This window comes from Canis lupus, chromosome 10, assembly GCF_011100685.1.
Source record: "Canis lupus familiaris isolate Mischka breed German Shepherd chromosome 10, alternate assembly UU_Cfam_GSD_1.0, whole genome shotgun sequence".
In the NCBI taxonomy this organism is placed as follows: Eukaryota; Metazoa; Chordata; class Mammalia; order Carnivora; family Canidae; genus Canis; species Canis lupus.
In genome coordinates, this window is record NC_049231.1 from 25,829,991 (window position 1) to 25,853,521 (window position 23,531).

At 39.8% G+C, this 23,531-nt stretch overlaps 1 protein-coding gene across 12 annotated transcripts in view; it reads right to left on the reverse strand.

The window, feature by feature from the left end:
* The window catches only part of TNRC6B (trinucleotide repeat containing adaptor 6B), a 243,618-nt gene that overhangs the window by 18,485 nt on the left and 201,602 nt on the right, over nt 1-23,531 (reverse strand). For 8 of the 12 annotated variants that reach the window (XM_038550481.1, XM_038550475.1, XM_038550477.1 and 5 more), the window contains 10 exons: nt 22,511-22,669; nt 20,966-21,141; nt 18,597-18,671; nt 17,681-17,726; nt 16,261-16,409; nt 14,869-15,039; nt 10,748-10,873; nt 1,149-1,280; nt 786-881; nt 414-609 (listed from right to left, as the gene is read on the reverse strand). In XM_038550481.1, coding sequence (XP_038406409.1) covers nt 414-609; nt 786-881; nt 1,149-1,280; nt 10,748-10,873; nt 14,869-15,039; nt 16,261-16,409; nt 17,681-17,726; nt 18,597-18,671; nt 20,966-21,141; nt 22,511-22,669 — 1,326 coding nt within the window. The remainder of the gene's footprint in view (nt 1-413; nt 610-785; nt 882-1,148; nt 1,281-10,747; nt 10,874-14,868; nt 15,040-16,260; nt 16,410-17,680; nt 17,727-18,596; nt 18,672-20,965; nt 21,142-22,510; nt 22,670-23,531) is intronic. The other 4 variants (XM_038550487.1, XM_038550485.1, XM_038550483.1 and 1 more) reach the window with 3 other exon arrangements.

Here is a 23,531-nt window from a genome sequence, read left to right on the forward strand (position 1 = left end):
TAGTTCCCCATTTTTCCATAAGAAGAAACTTCATCAGTAGGGCTAAATACTTCAGTTTGTACATATTTTAAGAGATTATAACTTCAGATGCACGTGGCACTCACAGCGCGTACAAACATTTTAACTGGCTTTTAAAAATTTCTGGTGGTAGAAGAGCAGGTTGCCATTCCTCAAATGTAAAAGACTGCTTCGGACCCAAAGAAGTCAGAGGTGTAGCTATGCGATTTACTAATTGTGTGGTGAGTTTGGAAAACCATCAAAACTCTAGGATATCAGCTGTAAGACAGGGATAAGAATATTTATCTCTTTCGTGTGGCTGCTGAGAGGAAGTAATGTAGGACCGACCTCTACCAGAGGCTCTGTATACAACTGGTGTTTTTTTTTTAAGGTGATTTTCATTACTGACAACTTACCAGAACCATATCCAGGTATTGGCCCTTTGGTTTGAAGGTCTGGGAGCCCCACATTCAGAGCGTTGGGTACCATGTTGTCCAGATGTGGCTTGGGCCCAACAGGATGAGAGGGTGAGTGCTTCATGCCAGGCTGCCTCTGCTGCTGCTGCTGCTGCTGTTGCTGCTGTTGCTGGAGAGCGCTCACCATTCGAGCCAGCTGGAAGCCAGGAGTCCGGGGCAAGGGGGAATTGGAGGGAAAATGGACACAAGATAAGCCAACATCCTGCACCTTCCAGGAAAAGACTGCATGTGGCTTATGTTTTATTCTTAGAGGTGAAGTGGACCTGCAGTCCTCACACAGAGCACTAGAGGGACCCTTTCAGTTCTGCATACCTGCTGCTCTTGCTGCTGGCGCACAGCTTGAGAAAGCTTCCTCTGGTTCTGTAGCAACTGCTGCTGTTGCTGCTGCTGCAGGAGAAGCTGACATGCCTACAAAACAGGGAGGAGATAGAGGAAAAAAGTTTCCTAAGCTGTGCTTACTGAGACACTCGATGGGGTACTGCACCAAAGTGCAGTGGCTGAATCAAGTGTCTAAAGGGGAAGTCCCACCAAGTTCCTGGTCCACTGGTGGCATTTCCCTCTAGCTGAGCTGATATATTAACACTTAAGCATGCATAAAACGAAGCAAATCAAAGTTAAATGGGAAAAAAAGAAAATTATCTTTTTTTAGCTATAAGAGGAAAATCTGCCACTTACCAACTGAAACTGGGGAATTTGTGGAAGCTGGCTCAGCATGGCAATCTGTTGAGGAGATAACTGGGGCCCCACATTGAAAAGACCTGGATTCAGGCCACTGTTGGGAAACTGCTTGAGCATGGAGGCAGAAACCTAGCAAGGAAAAAAAAAAAAAGCATCTTTCAGAACTTACCAAAATAAAACTCTTTTTTTCTGTAAAAAGGTCTTAATAGATCTAAAGCAAGCATCAACAGTTTTCCTTGAAAACTATTTGTGAAAAATATTAAATGATCAGGAGAAATACACTAACGTGTTAACAGTGGTTAATCTCTGAGCACTGAGATTGTAAGAGCTTTTAGGGGCACCTGGCTGGGTCAGTCGGTGGAATGTGCAACTCTTGATTTGAGAGTTATAAGTTTGAGCCCCATGTAGTGGGCAGAGATTACTTAAAGATAAAATCTTAAAAAAGAGTTTTTAAATTCTCTTCTTAGGCTTTCCAATTTTTCTACAATAAAAGTTATGAATTTGTAATCAGGAAGACTTCTGGAAGACAAAAAGTTTTATTGACAATATGATTTTTGCCTGAGAAATTGTTACTGGAAATGGAAACAAAATACATTAAACTTCACCAAGCTAATAAATAAAGGCCTAAAAGAAAGTATTTTGGGGGCAGCCCGGGTGGCTCAGCAGTTTAGTGCCCCCTTCAGTCCAGGGCCTGATCCTGGAGGCCCGGGATCGAGTCCCACATCAGGCTCCCTGCATGGAGCCTGCTTCTCCCTCTGCCTCTCTTTCTCTCTGTGTCTCTCATGAATAAGTAAATAAAATCTTAAAAAACAAGAATTTTTGGGATCCCTGGGTGGCGCAGCAGTTTAGCGCCTGCCTTTGGCCCAGCGCGCGATCCTGGAGACCCGGGATCGAATCCCACATCGGGCTCCCGGTGCATGGAGCCTGCTTCTCCCTCTGCCTGTGTCTCTGCCTCTCTCTCTCTCTCTGATGACTATCATAAATAAATAAATACATAAATTTAAAAAAAAAAGAATTTTTGTTATACAAATAAGAAAATATATTAACCTGTAAGTAAGAGACACTGGAGTTTCAGTTCATGACCTCTCATACCAGAGTTGCAGAGTAAAGGAGTCTAAAAGGCCAAATGACTCAACTGGTTCTTTCTCATGGTTTTCAGGAGTGAGCTAGGCTAGGCTACAGAACCTTCAGGGACAGAGAAAAGACCCCCTCCCACTGTTGGACTGCTCATCTAAGATGTTTTCACTGAGCTGAAATGAGTTTCCCTGCACTTTCATCCTCTGAACACAGTGAATCAGCTGGGACCATGGAAAACAAAATCTTTGGGTGGCACGTCACACACTGGTCGAGTTTAGTTCTGGAAGCTGATTGCACGGGCTGCCATTTCTAAGGTGAGCAACTCAGGACAAGTTACTTAGCCCTTCTGGGCCTCAATTTTCCTTTTTTTTTTTTTTTTTTTTAGATTTTATTTATTTATTCATGAGAGACAGAGAGAGAAAGAGAGAGAGAGAGAGAGAGAGGCAGAGACCAGGCAGAGGGAGAAGCAGGCTCCATGCAAGGAGCCCGACGTGGGACTTGATCCTGGGTCTTCAGGATCACACCCTGGGCTGCAGGCAGCGCTAAACCGCTGCGCTACTGGGGCTGCCCCTCCATTTTCCTTATCTCCAAAATTAAAATAATATTAACTTTAGTGATTAAGGATTTTATGAGTTAATCCACAACAAAGGCTTAGAAATACACTCCATAAATGCTCATATTATTCCACAGGGGTGGCTCTTCAAATGTCTAGAGACAATTACAGTTCCTTATGTCTCATCTTCAGACTAAACACGATCAGTTCTTTCATGCATATCTCATCCAATTTCTCAATGGAGAGCTCAGATAGAAAGTCATTTTCTAGAGTAGTCAAATAACAAGTAGACCTGACCATCACTAACTTAGCATTACTATTAAAAGCCAGACTTTTATTAACAATGACTGAGATCTCAGTTTTTTTGATGCTTGCATACTAACTCCCAACTCTCACACTAGCTTACTATCAGTTAAAATCTATCATATTTTATTTTATTTTTTATTTTTTTTCTATCATATTTTAAAATAGGTTTTGCTCTCCTCTGTTATATTTAAGCAGCTGGGCTGAATTGTAATATATTTTATGATCTTAGAACTTACCTTATTTTTTTTAAGATTTAATTTTTAAAAATATTTAATTTTTTAAAAATATTTTACTTTTTTTTTCATGAGAAACACAAAGAGAGAGGCAGAGACATATGCAGAGGGAGAAGCAGGCTTCCCCAGGGAGCCTGACATGGGATTTGATCCCAGGATTCTGGGATCATAACCTGAGCTGAAGGCAGATACTTAACTGACTGAGACACCCAGGCTCCCCAATAACATATATATATTTAACCCAATATATCTAAATTATCGTTTCAACCTATAATCGGTGCTTAAAGACTATTATTAAAATTTTTACTTTTTTTTTTTCTTTTAAATACCAAGTCCCTCGTGCTGGCCATAAAACTGGTGCAAAGGCATAATGCACAGGGTTGGTGTGCTTGCTCTGAGCTCACATCTGCTAGGTGTCCAACTGTTAAAACAGAAAATCAAACAAGTGTTCTCACTGGTTGGCAACCCTCAGCATCTCTTAGAGAGTAGAGAGGAAACAGCTGGGAAAACTATTACTTTAACCCAAAATACTTCCCCAAATGATGGCGTTGATAGGTTAAGTGAAAGTGGCTGAAATCTTGGAATAAAATGAGTTGGTAAGCCCTGGACAGGAAATTTAAACCTTGATGTTTCTAGACTAGAAAGTATCAAAGGAAAGGTAGGCAAGTATTCTTGAGAATGTGGCAGAGATGGTGACTCAGAAGCATTAATTTAACTCTGACTGTTATGCTAAAGAAAGATACAGTGGGAAGACCCAGTGGGTCTTCTGATGAAAGCTTTCTGATGACTCAAACTTTAAAGGGGTATTTTCAAAAGATGGAAAGTAAGGCTAGCAAGCGAGGATGAGTATGTGTAAGTCGTGTTGGGGGATTGCAACATAAAATAAATGGAGACTTGCAAAACAACAGGCAGATTAAAAGAGCCTTCAGAGTTTGGTTTAGTGTGGTTCTGGTGACTAGGAAAAGAATCACTGCTTTAGACTACTTAAATTTGTATTAAATGATTAAATGGAAATTAAGTTAAATTAAGTGAAAATAAAATTTTTACGGCTTTTGTCTTCTCTGTTAAGAACAAAGACGTTCAACCAAAAGGGTTAAGACAAATTAAATCCTACAACAGACAAAGAATTTGTGAAAGGAATCGCCAAGACCTTCTGTGATCTTTGAGGAAGTCTGGGGATCTTCAAGGGGAGTTTAATAATAACCCCTCCTCTTTCTTGCAGAAATCATGAATTTTTAAGACAAGATGAAGGCATGTGGGGCCAAAATATCCCCTTTACTACTGAGAAAGCTGATCTTGGAGAATGCAAGCTTCCTGATACCGAATTACAAACGTATCCAGCAGTAACTAGAATGGGGCAACCCTCCCTATAGGTTTGCTGCCAGGAAGAAAGGGCAGGAGGCCCAGAGTATTATGATCAAGGTGGGCACCTCTCCCCAACAAGGAAGTGGGGAGAATGGGGAAGTTTTTAAAATAATTTTTGAAACAATAAAGAAAGTGGCTTAAACACTGATGAACTTGGTACCAATTCTAGGCTAGATTCTAGACTAGATATCAAAAAGATGGCTTTTTGAGCACCTAAGAAACCAAGAACCATAAATTTGCTCAAAAGTCTTAACTCATTTTCTTTATCAATTAGTTAAAAAATCTTGGATTATAAGAAGATACAGTTGTCAAAATCTCTATTTTGACAAGCTATTTGACAAGCTGTCTTTGTTTTAGACAAGATGTATAAATATAGGCTAAATGCTAAAACAGTTGTGTGGATTAGTAAATGACTATTCCCAGCCCAATCACTTTCAAGTCAGAAAGAAATTTTTACTGACATACTACTAGATTATCCTCAGCTCTATCAACTCCAATTCTCATCAATGACCAGATAGGGAAACACAAACTGGGAACAAGTCGAATAATAGATCAGAAAAGAATCTGGTGGAGTGACTTGTTAATAAGTTAAAATATAATATTCATGGGGTGCCTGGCTGGCTCATATTGGTGAGGCATGCAACTCTTGATCTCAGGGTTGTGACTTTGAGCCCCACATTGGGTGTAGAGATTTCTTTTAAAAATATTTCAATCTGGGGCACCTGGGTGGCTCAGTCATTTAAGCATCCAACTCTTGATTTCTGCTCAGATCATGATCTGTACTGGGTGTAGAGCCTGCTTAAGATTCTCTGTCTCTTTCTCCCTCCTGCACTCACACACTCTCTCTCTTAAAAATTTTTTTAAATTGCGAAGCCTGGTGGTTCAGTGGTTGAGTATCTATCTGCCTTCAGCTCCCATAGACAGATAGATTCGACTACCTGCTCAAGGGGAAGCCTGCTTCTCCCTCTCCCTCTGCCTTTCTCTCTGTCAAATAAATAAAATCTTAAAATATATATATATATACATATATAAAATAAAATAAAATTTTACCTGTTTCTTTTATCTTTTGAAATGTGGCTACCAAAAACTTTATGCTCCATTATGTGGTTTGTGTTATATTTCTATGGAATAGTGCTGTTCCTAGGCCATCAGCATTGTTTCTAATTTCCTTTCTAAAGGGAAAAGACTCTATGATTCATGGGAAATCTACTCTGCTTATTTTGTTTTCCAACCTGCTGGCCTCCAAAATAAATAGCCATTGTCTGAGCTTTCCTTTCTTCCCACTTCTTGGTTCAGTTTTAAAAGCTCTACTGAACAAATCAGCTAGTCTCTTGATCAACCCATTTCTCTTGAGTCTTGAGAATGTATGCTGTCCTTTGCCAAGAGCCCGTTCTTCCTACCCACCTCCAATATTCCTCTCCCTTGAAATTAGCTAAAGAAACCACCACTCAAAGTAAAACATGCGTATGATCCAGCAGTACCCTAGGAAACAAATTCATCCTAGGAGACAAATATAGGAATATTCATAGCAGCGCTGCTCATAATAGCAGAAATCTGGAAACTACCCAAATGTCTACTGGTAGTGGAAGAGATAAATGATGGTGTATTCATGTAACCGAGTACTGTATGAACCACAACTGCCCAAATCAACAGGGGAAAATCTTAGAAACGCTATTAAGCGAAAAAAGTCAGAGAAGGCTATATATTGCATGTTTTTGTTACATAAAAGGCAAAACCAAACTATACCGTTTCAAGACAGACAAATACAGAAAAGACTAGAAAGAAATGTTAACACAAGGTGTTTTTAATCTTTAAATTTAATTTGAATGCTAGCATCTCACATATGCCATAAATTGACAGTCATAAAGACTATAAAGGTTATCTTTGAGGACTTCCTGTTTAGCTTTACCCAACTTTTCACTTCCCCAGACTACACATGCACTGTCCTTCTCCATGAATACAAAAGGACCAGAGAGAAGCACCACTAGGCTTCTGGCAAATGGCTACTCATGCCTCGGCTGCAGAGTAATTAAAGTGCAGGTTTGCACATTCCCATAGCAGGGAGTTAATTATTCTGGCTTAAAAGCCCTTCAATCTCCAGCTGGGTTGGAGAAAGGGAAGATCTAGTTGGAGTCAATATGGCATTTAACGAAGCACTGCAGGTGCAAAATGACAGCAATTTAAAGCAAGACAAAAGCCTGATAGAATATGTTACTTTCTGAATATTTGAGCAACAGGAGGAAAAAGGCAAGGTAGAAACCCAAGACCTGGAACATCTGTAACAAATCTTTTTTTTTCTTTGTAACAAATCTTAAAGATGTGTTCCAATATCTTCTTTCTATGTTCACATTAAATCTGACTGCCTTTATTATTATTATTATTTTTTTAAGATTTGTTTATTTATTCGTGAGACACACAGAGAAAGGCAGAGACACAGGCAGAGGGAGAAGCAGACTCCATGCAGGGAGCCCGACCTGGGACTTGATCCCAGGTCTCCAGGATCATGCCCTGAACCAAAGGCAGATGCTCAATCACTCAACCGCTGAGCCACCCAGGCATCCCTGACTGCCTTTAATAAGGCAGTTAAAATAGATGTAAAATTTGATATTATTTATCAAAAAATTTAAAGTGTTCATGTCCCTTGACCTATAAATTTCATTCTGGGCAACTAAGTTTGGAAATAATGTGGGCATAGATCTATGTACAAGATTGCGTGTATGATCTACTGATGGGGCGCTTGGGTGGCTTAGTTGGTTAAGTGTTTGCCTTCAGCTCAGGTCATGATCTTGGGGTCTGAGATTGAGCCCCGTGTTGGGCTCCCTGCTCAATGGGGAGTCTGCTTCTCCCCCTCTCACTGTCCCTCCCCTCTGCTCATATGCATGCTCTCTCTGTTGAATAAATAAATAAAACATTTTTTAAAAAAGATCTATGGATAAAGGTTTCTCTATTACATTATATAACTGAAAAATTAGAAACAATTTAATATCCAATAATGGGGAAGAGAATGTTTCAGGAGGTCAAAATAAGTCTACCTGATAGAACATTATACCTTCTTCATTAAGAATAATCCACAAGGGCACCTGGGTGGCTCAGCTGGTTAAGCGCCTGCCTTTCTTTGACTCACATCATGATCTTGGACTCATGATCTCGGACTCCCAGGATCAAACCCCACATCAGGCTCCCTGCTCAGTGGGGAGTCTGCTTCTCCCTCTGCTCCTCACCCAGCTCCTGCTCTCACTCTGTTTTTCTCTCTTTCACATTAATAAGTAAAAAAAAAAAATATATTGAAAAAAAATGATCAACAGGAAAACTACATTGTAACAGGGAAAATACTAAGTATGATAGAAAGTTAACAGAAACAGCAGGATACAGTGACCATGAATGTCATTATGTGAAAAGCATGCCTGTACATGAACAGTCTGAATAGTGGATTTTGTAAAAATAATCCCTGTCATTGCATCGGGGTCAGGGGTTCTTGGAAGAAATTTTTCCATTATCTGAACTTTAAGTGTGGTTATTATATTGCCTTTACGTAAAGAAAAGAAAATTTGAGCTAACTCAACTGCCTTGTTTTTTAAAATATGGAAATATGAGGGGGGGGGAACCAAAGTTTCCATTGTTTAATATTCTGCCCCCACTATGCATCAAATAAACATTAACCACATTATGCTAAATATACAAATCTCAAAAACATAGAACACAAATACTTTTCTACACAGAGCAGATACTTTGGCCATAAAGAGACTGGCAGCCCCTAAGTCTCAGACTAAGTTAACTGTGCTTTTCCTAATAATTCTACTTTTTAAACCATTCTGAAATGCATCTTCCCATAACTTGACATCTATTTACTCAAAATACGTGCCCTGCACAGTTTGTAGATGTTCAGGATCCAGCAGTGAACAAAGCAGACACAGACTCTGCCACTGGAAAGCCCAAGAGTGCTGGTGCCGTACTGTACAAAGCCTGGCTGGGGAGAGCCACTCTGACAAGGTGCCACTGCAGCAGATCTGAAGGAGGTGCAGATGGTGCCCCATGGCAACCTGTGAGAAGAGCAGTAGTGCTTGGTGCCCTAGGGCGAGCTGACTGGAGAGGCCAGATCTAACGGGAGGGAGGGTGGCAGGTGTGTGTGTGTGTGTGTGTGTGTGTGTGTGTGTGTGACACCAGGAGCATCGAGAGTCACAGTAAAGAGCTGGCTTTGTGTTCTTTTTTTTTTTTTTTTTTTAATTTTTATTTATTTATGATAGTCACACACAGAGAGAGAGAGAGAGAGGCAGAAACATAGGCAGAGGGAGAAGCAGGCACCATGCACCGGGAGCCCGACGTGGGATTCGATCCCGGGTCTCCAGGATCGCGCCCTGGGCCAAAGGCAGGCGCCAAACCGCTGCGCCACCCAGGGATCCCTGGCTTTGTGTTCTTAGTGAGAGAGGGAGTCATGAGAGGATAAAGTAGTAACACAATTGACCTTTAGCTTTCTGTGATGCTACAAAAGCTTCCTATCTGGACTATTCATTCAGTAGCCACCAACCAGGTGTGGCTATTTAACTTTAAATCAGTTAAAACTTCCGTTCTGAAGGTCCACTGGTTGCATTTCAAGTGCTCAGGTGGCTGAGGGCTACCCTGGACCGTGTGGTTTGAGAGGCTCGGTCAGAATGCTGAGTGGAGAATAGACTGGAGGCAGGCAGGTGCTGGATGAAGCCAGACCAGTCCGGAGGCCATTTCTGAGAGAGAAACAGTGGTTGCCTGCCTTGGGTCAGGTTAGAGGAGGCAGTAGAAAATCGCCAGATTCGGGACAGAGTTCTGAAGGGGGATTTGTTGATGGACTGGATGTGAGCTGAGGGGACTCCCCACTAGCTCTAAGATCTGTGGCCTGAGCACCTGCAGGGCGGGAGTGCCATTTACTTGGAGGAAGATGATGTTTTAGAGGGGAGTATGGGATAAATCACAAGTTCTGTTTTGGATATGCCGACTTGAAGTGCCTATAAAGCATCCTAATAGAGATGGCCAGAAGTCTGTGGAATTGAGAGGAGAGATCTGGGCTAAAGACATCATCTTGGAACTGTCAGTATTTAGAGTCATTCACTGGGTGAAATCACCCAGCCAGTGGCTGCAGGATGTTGAGAAGAAGGTCCAGGGCTCAGACTGGAGCTCTCTGATGTTGAATGTTGGGGAGGTAAGGAGGGGCTTGTAAAGGAGAGGGACAAGGAAAGGTGGGTGGCGAATGACTATACAAGGTGTCCAAAAGCCAAATGAATGAAAGCCTCCCTCAGACGGGAGGGCGTGATCAACTACATCAGATGCTGCTGATATGCCGAGTCAGAAGAGACTGGAGACTGGTGACCAGACCACAATATTCCACAACACAAAGGCCACCTGTGCCTGTCATAGCGTCTTAATTCTCCCTGCCACCACCTTACCTGGACTCTTGTGCTAGCTTTGTAATCGGCTCCTTTGCTCCAGTAAGTCTGCCATTCAAACATATTTATACATTACTGTCACTGTTATTTTTCTAAAACATAGGTTTTCCTACATTGCCACTCAGCTGAAAACTCTTGCCCAACACCACATTATCTATGGCAACAGTAGCTAAACTTCAGGGTGCTGATAAAAATCGCCATGGGGTGACTAGTTCCCAACTCCCAGGATTTTGTCTCCATAGAGTGGGGGAGACCTAGGAACTCAAATAAGTGAATAAAATCTTTAAAAATGAATAAATAAAAATCTTTGGTTTTTAACAAATTTTATTTACTTACTTGAGAGAGAAAGAGACTGCACAAGCACAGGGAGCAGCAGAGCAAGAGGGAGAAACAAGCTTCTCACTGAGCAGGGAGCCCAATATGGGACTCAATACCAGGACCCTTGGATCACGACCCAAGCCGAAGGCAGATGCTTAACTGAGCCACCCAGGTGCCCCTAAATAAATAAAAATCTTGATCTGGATTCTTTATACTTTAGACATTTAGGTAACTATTATTCCTTTTATGCCCACAAAATCTTCCAGTTGGCAACTGGTAACTACCTGGATGGGCTTTATTGCTGAACTGTGGAAACATAAAATTGCTTACCTGGGGGGAAATAAACTGGGGAGGCACTTGCGCCCGGAGATTAGGAGAAGAATTTAGTGGCTGCACTGGTGTGTGCATACCTCTCGATTGTGCTGTGCTATTTCCAAACAAACCATGATTGCCACCCTGTAAACATAACAGCAACAGTAAGGCTTTTTTGTTAATGTAAGAAAATGCAAAAAAGAAACAGTTTTGGTTTTCTATCCTTCAGAAGTATACCCTGTGTTCCATGGAATCACAGAATTTTATAACTGAAAAGTTCCTGGTCTTGGAATACTTGGGAAAATTATTCAAATCAAATCATGCACATAGCACCACCACCCCTGCAGTCTGATGTACTCTATAACTGAAAGGGTAAAATCTGGTCAAATGTTTTAAAAAAGTATTATTTTTTCTTTTTGTAATTGAAAGGTATAGGCAATATAATGTTTATTTCAACTTCTCTTTAACGATTGAATTCACCAAATTTATTCTCAAGTCCAATAATCTGAGCTCCATCTTGAAAGGCACCTGAGTATAAATGCAGGCTTCTAAGTAATATCAGCTATAAAAACAACACTAGGACATTAATGTCTCTGAACTGATTGATTAGTTCAATCATAGAATCAGTGCCACCAAATTGTAGCCTATGTCCATGGGAACATTACTCCAGATCCGAATACTCTTTCTTATCTGGGTCTGCTTGACCCCTTCTTTGCTAGGTGATAAAATCTAAATCAAGAGTGAGATTTAAAAAATAAAAATAAAATAAAAAAGCAGAAAAGGCAAAAAGTGGAAAACCATTACAGGGACACCAAAAAAACCATTACTCACCTGTAACTTCTCATTCCAATGTATGAATATTAGTCTGGTTAAAAATAAGCTTAATTCCCTGATTTCTGGAGGACCAACTCACTGGAGCACTTCTAGACTATTCTAATCAAAGAGCTATAGAAAACTGGGCTATATGGCCCTTCTGTTCGGACTTGTTTTAAGCCGAGAAAAACCCTTTCAGCAAAGAATTTGTATTTGACAACTTGACACTGTTCCCTCTGTCTGAGGAAAGCTTCTCCACCATCTTCACTGGGCCTCTTCGAGGCTCAGCTCAGAGGTCATCCTTATAGAGGAAGTCTTCCCCAAACCTTCTTCCTCATTTCATATTCAAATTAACTGAGCCCACCTCTATGTTCTCAAAACACTTTCAACACTCTTTGATAGCAACCATCAGCAAGTCATATTCATTTTCCATTCTGTCTTTCCACCATCAGCTTAATACTTTCCTTCTTTGTAGTCCTAGAACTTAGTAAAATCCTAGTCTGTAGGATGCAAAACATCATGACCCACCAATTCTATATACTTGACAAAATCTCACTTAGTGAAGACAGCTGCACCACTGCTTATACCAAGTATATGTATTCTGAACTAAAGTCACCATCTTCTCCCTGACATGGTGGAGATTAAGGTAATTTTAAAGAATTCTATAACAGCACCATTCAGTTCTAGAACACTAAAGATATTCCAATGGCTTAATGATTCAAAATAGATTAAGGGATTGCTACTGGAAAATTAATGAACTTAAAAGCACTGAAAATAAAAATGGCTATGAACGTAAAGTAGAAAAGGCAATCAAAATCTGTGTATATCTCATATAACAAAATCAAAGATCCGCCATGAATTTTAAATCTCCCAAAAGACTGTTTAAACATGAAAAGACCTTTAATTCTACAAGCTATAATGTCTCCACTTCCCCTGTCTTACTAATAATCATCAAACTGTCACTCTAAGGTGACATAGTTTGGCTTTAACTTTTCTGAGATCTTGATAGTTGGCAGCTTCCCTACTGATCATTCTCAAGAACACAGGAACGTCTGTTTTGCTGAGAATGTTCTGCTAAAATCATTCTCACACTTTACTATCAAAGTAATGACCTAGTTATCAGATGCTAATGATTCATGGTAGGGTCCTTGGATGGTGGGATTTCTGGTAGCTGAAGTCCTTGCCAGAATCCATGTTTTAAAAAGTCCAAAACTGCTCTGTGAGGACCATTTTAAATTCCAACCTCTCTTTTGGAAAGAAATATTAGAAGGAATTTGCCTTTTTTTAGTTTTTTAAAAATTAGGCCCTACTACACATTCTCAGTGGACAGATGTCATGCTGCCCCATCGCCCAGAGGTTTTAGGTTATCTTTATCAAGTGTCTCTAAAGTCATATCAAGCCCTATGATAGGTATGTCTGATATGGATAATAGTACAGATGAGTCAACAGGAGTCTATCAAAAAACACCTTCTCTCTTTTTAAATATGGAATGTTGGCACTGCTACTCATTTTTTTTGACTATTCTGCACAGTAATACATTTAGTGGCAATCACACACAATTTTTTAAAAAACTGTATTTAGAAATTAGGAAAATGGTCATCAAATGCTTCTATATAAGTTTATGGCTTCTACATATGTTAATGTTCATCTGGTTATTTCCATTTTTAAAAATATGGTTATTTCTAGAGCTCCACTGTTGTATATAAGTCCCCTAAATAAAAACCCTTTTACAGGGACCTGAATCCTAGTATTTATTGGTGATATCTGCCTCAACTATTTTCAAACTCACTGAAAATCTGTCACTTGAAAATAAAAATCTTACGTTTTAATTTTTAATTATGAAGTATATTAAGTCTGCATGAAAATGGCATAAAAGAACCATGACCATATTTACATAAAACGTGTACCCATTAGATTCACAATGGATTTTGTAGCAATCCATTTTTAGGATTAAAAACACCCAAAGAGGAATGATCTTTTCTTAGAGTCCAGTGCTGGCTACTATGGCTGGTCTATTATACTAAAAATTATATACTAAAGGCTTTTGATAAATGTGCAATCCTGTAGGCGTCTGTAATCATCATTAATCAAGAGAGGTAGGACTGTTTTATATTTTCTATACCTCAGTCCGAAACAAATGAGCTGCCCAAAACCATGAATATAATTATTTCTTCTCTGTTTATATAAGCAATACACGTCTATGTCCTCTGTGGAAACATTAAGAAAAAGAATGAAATATAAAAAAAGAAAACAAGAAATTACCCGTAACGCCCAAACTAGAAAAACCAACTGAACACATGGACATTATATGATCCATTTTTAACATGTGCTAAAGCAATAATCAGAAAGCATATGAAAGACCTGTGTACACCTGGAGGACTATGATGTGGAGGACTAAAGGTATGTTTTATATATCTTTTCACTTGTAATGTGAAAGTCAGCATGTGGAAACAAAATAGATATAATAATTAAAAGTCCTTCCATGACATCCTAAGGTGAGAGTCACAGTGACAGGTCAGTGGTCACAGTACTGTGGCTAGGAATATATCATCAGTCACCATTCACAAGGGAATTGTCTCCAAATTCCTGGTTTTCTCCCCGACAACCACCCTGGAGCTGCTGTGGGGCAACAGAGGCCAGCAGTGCTGCATCAGGCCTATGAAGGTGAGGGGGCCTCAGGGGCCAGCCCTGCCAGTTTGGCTCTTGGTGCAGAGCCCCTCCCAGGAAGACTGAGGCCACCCCTATGAAATGGGCAGCTCCAGGCTAGATGGAACCGCCATGTCTGAGCAACATCCAGGCTTCCCAAAGCTCTTCTATCAAATTACCTCTCCCTGGGTAATGACTATATTTTAACTTAAAGACACTAGATTTTAAGATGCTGTAAAGCTCAAGTATTTACTCTTACTAGTTTTGCTGCTATTTTCTAATTAGAAGTTTTACTAAATCAAAAGGACTTCAAAAGTATCACTTGCCATTCAATCTAATGTCAAGAATGGCAAATCCGTTGCTAAGTTAGATGACGTAAGGTACCTATGTAGCCTCCTTAACATTTTCCTAAGCCAGTTTATTAGTTAACTTCTTAAATGTGAAATTAGGACCAAAAATGAGAAGACGAAAGAAACAAATTTAAAATAAAATCCATGTTGAGAAAATATGAAGAGAGATGGGTTCTACGGGCTGAGAGATCTAAAGCCTATACTTAGTATCATTCTGTGCATTCAGTAATCAACAAATTTCCCAAGACAGACAAATGATGCAATGAACTGCAGACCAGGGCCAAGGCAAGGCCACAGTCAAGCAGTTATAAATTTGAGAGGCCTCCTTACTTGTCTAGCAGCGAAGTTTTGGGGGTTGAGCCCTGTGCCGATTGCTCCAAGGCTGACGTTGGGTAGTGTGGAACCAGAGGGAGACAGCTTGTAGCTGGGAGAAGGGGAGAAGGGAGAGCAGGGAGCCTCATCCCCAAGGCACCCATCTTGATTGGAGAAAGGCAAAGTCAGCTGAAAAGTAGTAGGAGTTAGCCAATCACAATGAGTGTTGGTTAGTGAAGCAACAGAATGCAAGAAGGGACAAGAGAGAAACACTAGGAACAAACAGAGTTAGAGTGTATTAGCAATAAACGAGGATGGAATTTGGATCTGATCAGAGTCATCACACTTGGCCCAACAGACACCATCTGTCACCTCTGATATGGATTTTTTCTTATCCTCTAAGTAACACATTCTGTCCATTGCACTAAGATAAAAATTGCCAGACTCTGAATTTTTATGCATCTAATATTGATTACTCTATGTGGCTGCTGAAACAAAAGCCAGAGTAATCTTATGAATCTGTTGCTGCCTGAAACAGCATTATCAATAACGTCAAAAATTTGCCAGATCAAAAACTTTTTTTTTTTTTTTTTTTTTTTTTTTTTAGATTTTATTTATTTATTCATGGGAGACACAGGCAGAGGGAGAAGCAGGCTCCATGCAGAGAGCCTGACGTAGGACTCAATCCTGGGACTCCAAGATCACGCCCTGGGCTGAAGGCGGAGCTAAACCGCTGAGCCACCCAGGCTGCCCAAACTTTTGGTTTTTATTGCTTTCTGAAGACCAGGGCCATGACAAATCAGTATTCTGAATCAAGGAATTATTTCCTCCAATTGGAAAGACAAGAATCAAAAACAAATAGGTATTCATGACTTCTTTAAATCAGGTTGAGAATTTGAACAGTATACCATTATAACTCACAATAGGTCACTAGAGAAATGGAGAAAGAACAAAGGAACTCTCTTAGAAATATCAAAAGAGAACGTTCTGGAACATCTTAACAAAGCTAGAAGGGAAGGCCTTAGGAGATACGAATTATCTGCACGATATCCCAAATTTAATTTCTCACTGTACAGCAGAATAAATTGGTCTCTAAAATTTCTTCCACACATTTCGCATTCCCACTATAAAAAGTCAGACCATTTATTTCCCCCTTCCAAACTTCATAAAATTTCTAAAAACTCAGACCTTCTTCATAATACTCACATACTACAGACAGATGGTTCTAGCTTCTGCCTAGTCACCTGTTGACATCAACTGTTTTCATGTCAACACTTAAATGCAGGTGATGTTTATGTTTTGCTCATTAATTAATTCAGTGACTCTGTGCTTCCTCCTGGAATCAATTATCAAAAGAACAAATGGGAACCAAAGTGGTTCGCATGAATTATCTTAAAGGATTTGACTCACCTTCTCGAAATAAGGCCCACTATCTGTGGTTCCCATGTCTTTGGAATTAGGTGGACGGAACCCAGATCGATCCTTCCTCATGATATCATTAAAATCCCCGAGATTCATTGCTCGCTTGTCCACGTCAAATTTTTTATCTGGAAGGCTCCCTGAAAAGTAACACAGAAGTGAAAATTTCAAGAACAAATATCTCCCTCATGATGGGGGTGGGGGGGGTACCGGTCCCATTCTTCTCCCTGAGGTGCTGGGCATAAGACCATGAGGGATCCTCTTGGTTCAGGCCCCCAGGGGCACGTGTGGATCCTTTTGTTCCTTCTTAAAAAACTTGTGTCAGTTGTAGCTTGTTTTCAATGGAAGATTGAAAGAGAGATTTAGGGCCAACCTGGTAAAAATCTGACTAAAAAAATAGTTCCACTGGTTATTGACATGTTTGATGACTATAACTCACTCATAAAATCAAATGCACTTCGTGAGAGAGTTTGTCTCCTGCTGTTGTTTTAGCATCTGCTAGATAAATGGGTGGGGTTGTGACACAGTTATTGAGAATAAAAAGGCCTAAGAGGCATAGCTGTTGCCCTAGAATTTAAAACTTAGAGTTGGGCACATTAAGTGAACAAGAGATTTCCCAAGTACCATGACTACTACTCCTTTTCTTCACAGCTCTGGAAATTTGCTATTATATACTGACATGATCAGTGCCCCTGGAAACTCATTTTTTCGTCACTCTTAGATTTTAAAATATCATAGATCAGACTATCTCCCTTATGACCTAGGACTATTTTCCTTTTTCCTTGGTTTGATTCTTTTTAAGTTCCTCAAGGTGAGCAATAGCATCATGGTGACGATCCCACAGACTAGGGGCTAACATGGCAACTGCTCCACTTAGGGTGGGAGAACTCATCAATAATGAAACATTCCAGTGCAGACAGGACTACCAACCTGAGAACAGAGTCTGGCAGGGCCACAGACATACTTTGGCCACACACTAGTTTTTAAAATCTGAATTAGTTTCCAATATTTAAGAATCAGGATGTCAATTTATGTCTGAATTTCTGGCCTCGCTCGCCAACTGGAAGCTCTGACAAAGCTGAACCCTTACTCTCCATGGCAACAACTGTTAAGGCCAGAGCAAGGCTGATTCCTTTATCCTGGAGATGGTACATATTCCCCCGACAGCTAACCAGTGGCCTTCAACTCCCAATTTCTTATACCTGGTACATGACACTCATTTTGTTACTTTCCTGGATCCCGCAACTATTTGAGTTTTCAATCCCTAGTGTCCAGGATGGTCCTTTATGTCTGCTGAATGGCACCCATCCCAACTCAAGCTGAGCAGGGATCCAATATAACATCATTTTTTTTTTCAATATAACATCATTAATCACAATATACCCATTCATATTAGTAGAGTGATACACACCTACAGACAAATCCATTTTGCTGCCTGGATTATCTTCAGTTTGACTCTGAAAAAGAAGCAACAGGGAGGGAGGATTAAAGGTTTGAATTTGCAACATCTGTATGAGAGAGATAAAAAAATGGCATTATTTACGTGAGAGTTGTGGCGTACTATTGGTACTCTACATGGTCCTTTGACATAAACCTTATACTGGAATGAAGACAAGATCACTGATGATGTGACTAATTTTATTGCCTACGGTGTCCATATTCCCACATTCAATTTTCACATAGAATTAGCTTCAGTAACTCTATGGACAGAGCAATAGCTAAATAGCTGCTTAGAGAAATAAGTTCCAGTCGGCTCAGGATCAAATTCCACGAGTGTCAGCCAAATGATGACAACCTCTTCTCGTGACTTGTCCAGTCATCAAATCTGGAAATGTGCAGCCAAGTCAAGCTATCTGTCTTTTGGCAACTAGGGATGGGGTGTCCCACAATGTTCCCGAGAGATTTAAAGAGAGAGAGAGAGAGACAGAGAGAGAGAGAGAAATCCTACAAGAATTCCCTATATAATTAATTACAAATAGTTCCCCTACTTATTTTATTGTTGCTGCTATTTTCAAAACTGTAATATGAAAACTGGTACAGTATTAGTCAGGGAACGTTACGTAAGTTTTAAGGCCTGGCTCTTTCTGCCCCTAACCACTTAAGGAAAAGGACACAAGGACTACAAATTCAAAAGCCATAGCCTTTAAATATTGGAGTATTTCATTAAGAATAAAAGAATAGAGGACAAATACTGCTAAATCCAAATCAGAAACACTGTTTAACCAGTTTCTAAATCTGTAATGTTGTACTCTAGTGGCAGCGGTCTTCACATTTGTACTAAAAGTAAAAGCTGGGCTGTATTACACATAAAAGAAAATGAAACTTACCAGCAATCCCATATTTGAAAACTGTTTGGCAAGAGGATTCATCCATGAATCATTGTTTCCTCCTTTCAGTGAGCACTACAGAAATGAAATACATAACCTCAGAACCAAATTATTTTATCTCACTTCTTATCAGTTAGATTTATGTACTGATTGAAAATGCAGAACCAACAGTTTACCTTTCTGAGCCCAAATTTCCCTCTTTAACTGTGGTTATTTTGATATTTTATCCATTAGTCTGAAAGAGTAATAAGCTTTAGTTCTATCTATATTTTCATTCTTATTTGATTCGTCACACTGAGTTAGAACTGGAAAAATACATGGTTAGCTGGTGTTTTGTTTTATTTTGTTTTAAGATTTTATTTATTAATTTGAGAGAGAGAGCGAGAGAGCGCGCACACGCACAAGTAGGGGAGAGAGAGGGGGAGAAGCAGACTCCTTGCTGAGCAGGGAGCACTACACGAGGCTCAATCCCACGATCCCAAGATCATGACCTGAACCAAAGGCAGATGCTTAACCAACTGAGCCAGCCAGGAGCCCCTGAGTTTTTGTTTCTTAAGGGACAAACTAGTTTCTCCCCAGAATAGGACATCCAACACCAGCTCCACTTTTACTTCTATGGAGAAGGTAGGTGGAACAATGATGAGGAGTTGGTGGGGATGGGGTGATGGGGCTTTGCTTACTTGTACATTCTACAAATAAAAACTGTTTTGATATTTGTTATGTTGATTTTACTATTCTTCAAAGTGAATAAGTTCACTTAAGTTCAGTCACAGGTTTTAAGGTCAAAAAAGCCCTCACTGTAGGGAGGGTAGAATTGGTAGTTTTTGTTTAATACAAACAGTTTCAGTTTTGCAGATGAAAAGTTTTGTGGCTAGATGTGGCGATGGTTGCACAATAGCGTGAATATAATCACCACTACTGAACTGCCTGTGCACTTAAAAATGGTTACAATGGTAAATTTTACATTATCTGTCTTTGATCACAATCAGTTAAAAAAAAAAGGCCCTTGGACACAAAAGGTCAGAATTGTCAGTTGTGGAGCAGAAATGCCAAATTTCAACTGAGCTGAATCAGTTATGTCTCAGGGCCACCTGAGTGGGCCAGCACCTTTCCTTCACTCACTTCTGTCAATCAGCAGTATTCCTCAACTGTCTTTTTTTCTGTCTTGTTGGGAATTTGTAAATGACAAAAAAAGCCACAACAAGCCAGATAACAGGCGAGTACAAAGATACTGAGAATTTTACGGATTAATTCCATCTGTGACTAGGGGGAGGCAAAGCAATCCTTAGAAGGGAAATTGTAACTAGCTGCTTAAACAGGATGCCTCCAAGATAAACAACCTATGTGTTTAGGCTATCAAGTTACCGTATGCAGAACAACATTAATATCCTACAGCAAAGGGGATAAAGGCATAACCCCCTTAGCTGACTGAAGACCTTCCAGGACAGTACTTGGTATTTGAAACCAGGACAATATTCACTGTGAAGTGTTTCATGGGGCAGCAAGGCTCCCATGTTGAAATTAAATATATGACTGCCTATTTCTAATTTTCATCAATTTCTCTGCAGAAGGGAAAGAATGCCTCTGCTGGGAGAACGGTTCAGGTTCAAAGACTTGTTCTAGACTGAAACCAAAGTCCTCATCAAATTATGCAAATCAAAGGAGAAACGGCGTTGCTCTAAGACATGGAAAATGACAACTTAATTCCTTTTTTTTTTTTTAATTAAGTAGGCTCCATACCCAGCGTGGATCCCAACATGGGGCTTGAACTCACAACTCTGAGATTAAGAGTCGGATGCTTAACCAACTGAGCCACTCAGGAGCCCTGGAAAGTGACTTTACAACACAACCTGGTACAGGATATAGATAAATCATTTGGTTGCTACAGTAGGGTTATGTACTGGCACTTCACTTTGTTGGAAGAATGATTCTGGGTTTTGGAATCTCCCGAATCGGATAAAAACCAGTCATGCTGATTGCCACTGGAAAAGCTGTCATTCTTTGGTTTCTCTTCTATATATCATGGGGACTACCCTAAGGACTTCCTTGGCTTTAGAATCCAAAAGCATAAAACATTTATAAAGTGTGCCTTGAAAGCTTCCAAAGAATTATTATCATATGGAAACTAAAAGTAAAAAAAAAATCTCCTGTCTTTGAAAATTCCATTTTACTCACAGCAACAGCTCTGTAGTTTGAGGTTTCAAGGTCATGGGGAAGGAAGATGAGGAGTAAAGAGGAAGTAATTATTTGCTCTTAAGAAAATATTTTCACCCTTACTTAGGACTTCAGGGACTCCTTCCATGAGAAAATTCTCAGTTCTGCCTTCTAAGAACAAAGAAACAAGCTCGATCATTTCTAAAGCGGGCTACCTTCATTTGCTTCTTTCCTCCTTGTCCCCAGCTTGCTGAGTTGTGGGAGGAAGCACTTCCCTGAGAGCCGGCGGTGTTCCAGACTCCTCCATCATCCTCCTCCTCCCAGCTGGGATGGCGAGTTCCCGTCACTGGACCGTCACTCTCCCCCCAGCCGTCTTGCATAGATTTGGAATCTTTAAGAAAAAAATGGACAAATCGTATGCAATAGCTACATATTAACAATAATCACAATGATCAGTCCTTATGAATGCAGCATTTTAGGGTATTTGTGATCTTATCTAATCCACCTCTGTGGCGAGGCCAATATTCTAGCCCCTTCCACATTCGTATTACCCAAAGGGTAAGTATATCTATAGCTTTAACTATACGATCCTGAAGGAGAGAAGACTTTTTTAAACTGTGAAGGTTTTGTGATGGAAGAGTGATTCTAAGGTTGGAAAGACACAAAAAAATCCAGACCATACTGCTGAAGTATCTCCTTGTGCCAAGGGTCTGGCTAATGTCTTCCAACAGCCATTTTGGATCTATTTCAAGTCTACAGTGTGGTATTTCCCATGATGATACAACCAATTTTACAGTGAAAATCATGATGAAATCATGTCTTTGTAAAACTATTTCTATGAAGTGGATTCATAATTTTTTAAATGCACAGACACAAGAATGAATTTCTAGAATATAGCTAAGATTGTACTTCTTCATGTGGCACTATAAGAGTCATAAATATCATACAATAAAATTGACAACAGAATTTATTATTTTTGCTCAAATTTTGAGCATTCACTATGACCACATTTTTAAATCAAAAGATAATTTTTTAAGTCTGCAATATGGCAGAAAAGAGATGCTGGAATACTTTTTAAGAAAATGACAAACAAGTGAAAATGGGCACTCGAAATTGAATTTTTCAACCAAGGAACATCCAATGAGACATTCCATAGCATTGGTTTACAAAGTTTTGCAAATTACTGTGACTACACATTGCCAGCTGGATCAAGTATAGCTTAGACTTTCAATGATTTATGAATAAGTGTGACATGCTTTGTATTAAAAACTCAAACGAACAAATCTTTGTTGGGTTCAAGAAACCTTAAATGCTTCTACGTGGGTGGAAGTATGAGAGGAGAGACAAAGGGATGAGGAAGAAACAGAACGATGAAGTCAGTGAGCAGCAGAGACTGTGTCCCACATTAAAAGCCAGGAAAGTCTTTTTAAATTACACTAACAAAGGAGCAGAAATGCAAAATAGGAATGGTGAGCAATATTTAAGTTACTGGCAAAAAAAAGCACCATGTCAACATTTCAATTCTGGCCAGATACTAAACCTAACTTAAAATCAACAAAATTAACTTAGGACTTCTAGTTCACTCTAAGCATGTTAACATATGCAAAGCTAAGTCGCTACCATTTGGTACTAATCATTTATTAAAGGGTCATGGTCCTGAATCTCTTCAAACAGTAGTTGAAACATTAGAACAGCCCTCACCAAAATGTCTGGCCCCCAAATTAATGGAGGCTCCCTCCCAAATAATGCTGTACACTTACTAGGTTTCATGGCATTTGGAGCGTTGGAGGGTGCATTCCCCCAGCCCGTGGTCGATGCTCCCGTGTCATCCATTTCGCCCCACCCAGGACTGCTTTCGTTTGGCTCACCCCAAGCTGAAGTACCATTATCTGGAGCAGGTGGTGTGCTTTTGCTCCAGACTGTAAAGAAAGAAAATGGGTCTCTAAGAATGATCTGTTAAATGAAGCATCCTAATATCCAGGGAGTGGGGAGTGAAGGTGGGAGGAACAGGCTCTCCTATGCTCTGTCGGCAGAAATATGAATGGGTTCCACCCTCAGGAAGCATTGTCACTTTAACTTTTGGCCCAGTAACTCCACTGCCGAAATTATACCATAGATATACTTGTAGAGTACATAAAATTATAGGTACAACAATGCTTACTGTAACACTGTGGGAAACCATTTGGAAGCAACCTAAATATCTATCACAAAGGCACTGGTTAGACCAATTACGTCACCCATGAAATACTGTACACAAAGCAAATAAAAGACAAAAATGTATGTGCTAACATGGAAAGTTTTAAAGTATGATGGAAAAAGCAAGGAGAAGAACAGTGTATATAGTACAATCTCTTCTGTGTAAAATCTGTAAAAGATAGATATATTTTGCTATAGGTATGAAGAAAATTTTTGAATGAGACACAAAATGCTACGAGATTCATTATGTGTGGGAAGAGACCCTAGGGGCTAAGATTCTTTTTATTTATTACGTTTTGATTTTCCCTACAGTTTGAAGGTTTTCATTATATGGCTAATAAATTTTTTTCACATCTTAGCAGGTTTTGTGCTAGATAGGGAATTAATGAACAATCTTTATTTCCTTCCTCATTCTTTTCAATATTTGAGGGAAAAAAAAAAAAGAACTAGTTAAAAGCAATCATTTTCTAAGTGGCCATAACTGCATTCACCGAACACTAGGTTTATCTGAGGAGTGGAAAACGAAGTATTAATTCTAACTGAAAGAAAAAAACAAAAAAACACCTGAACAGTGCATCCCCTTAG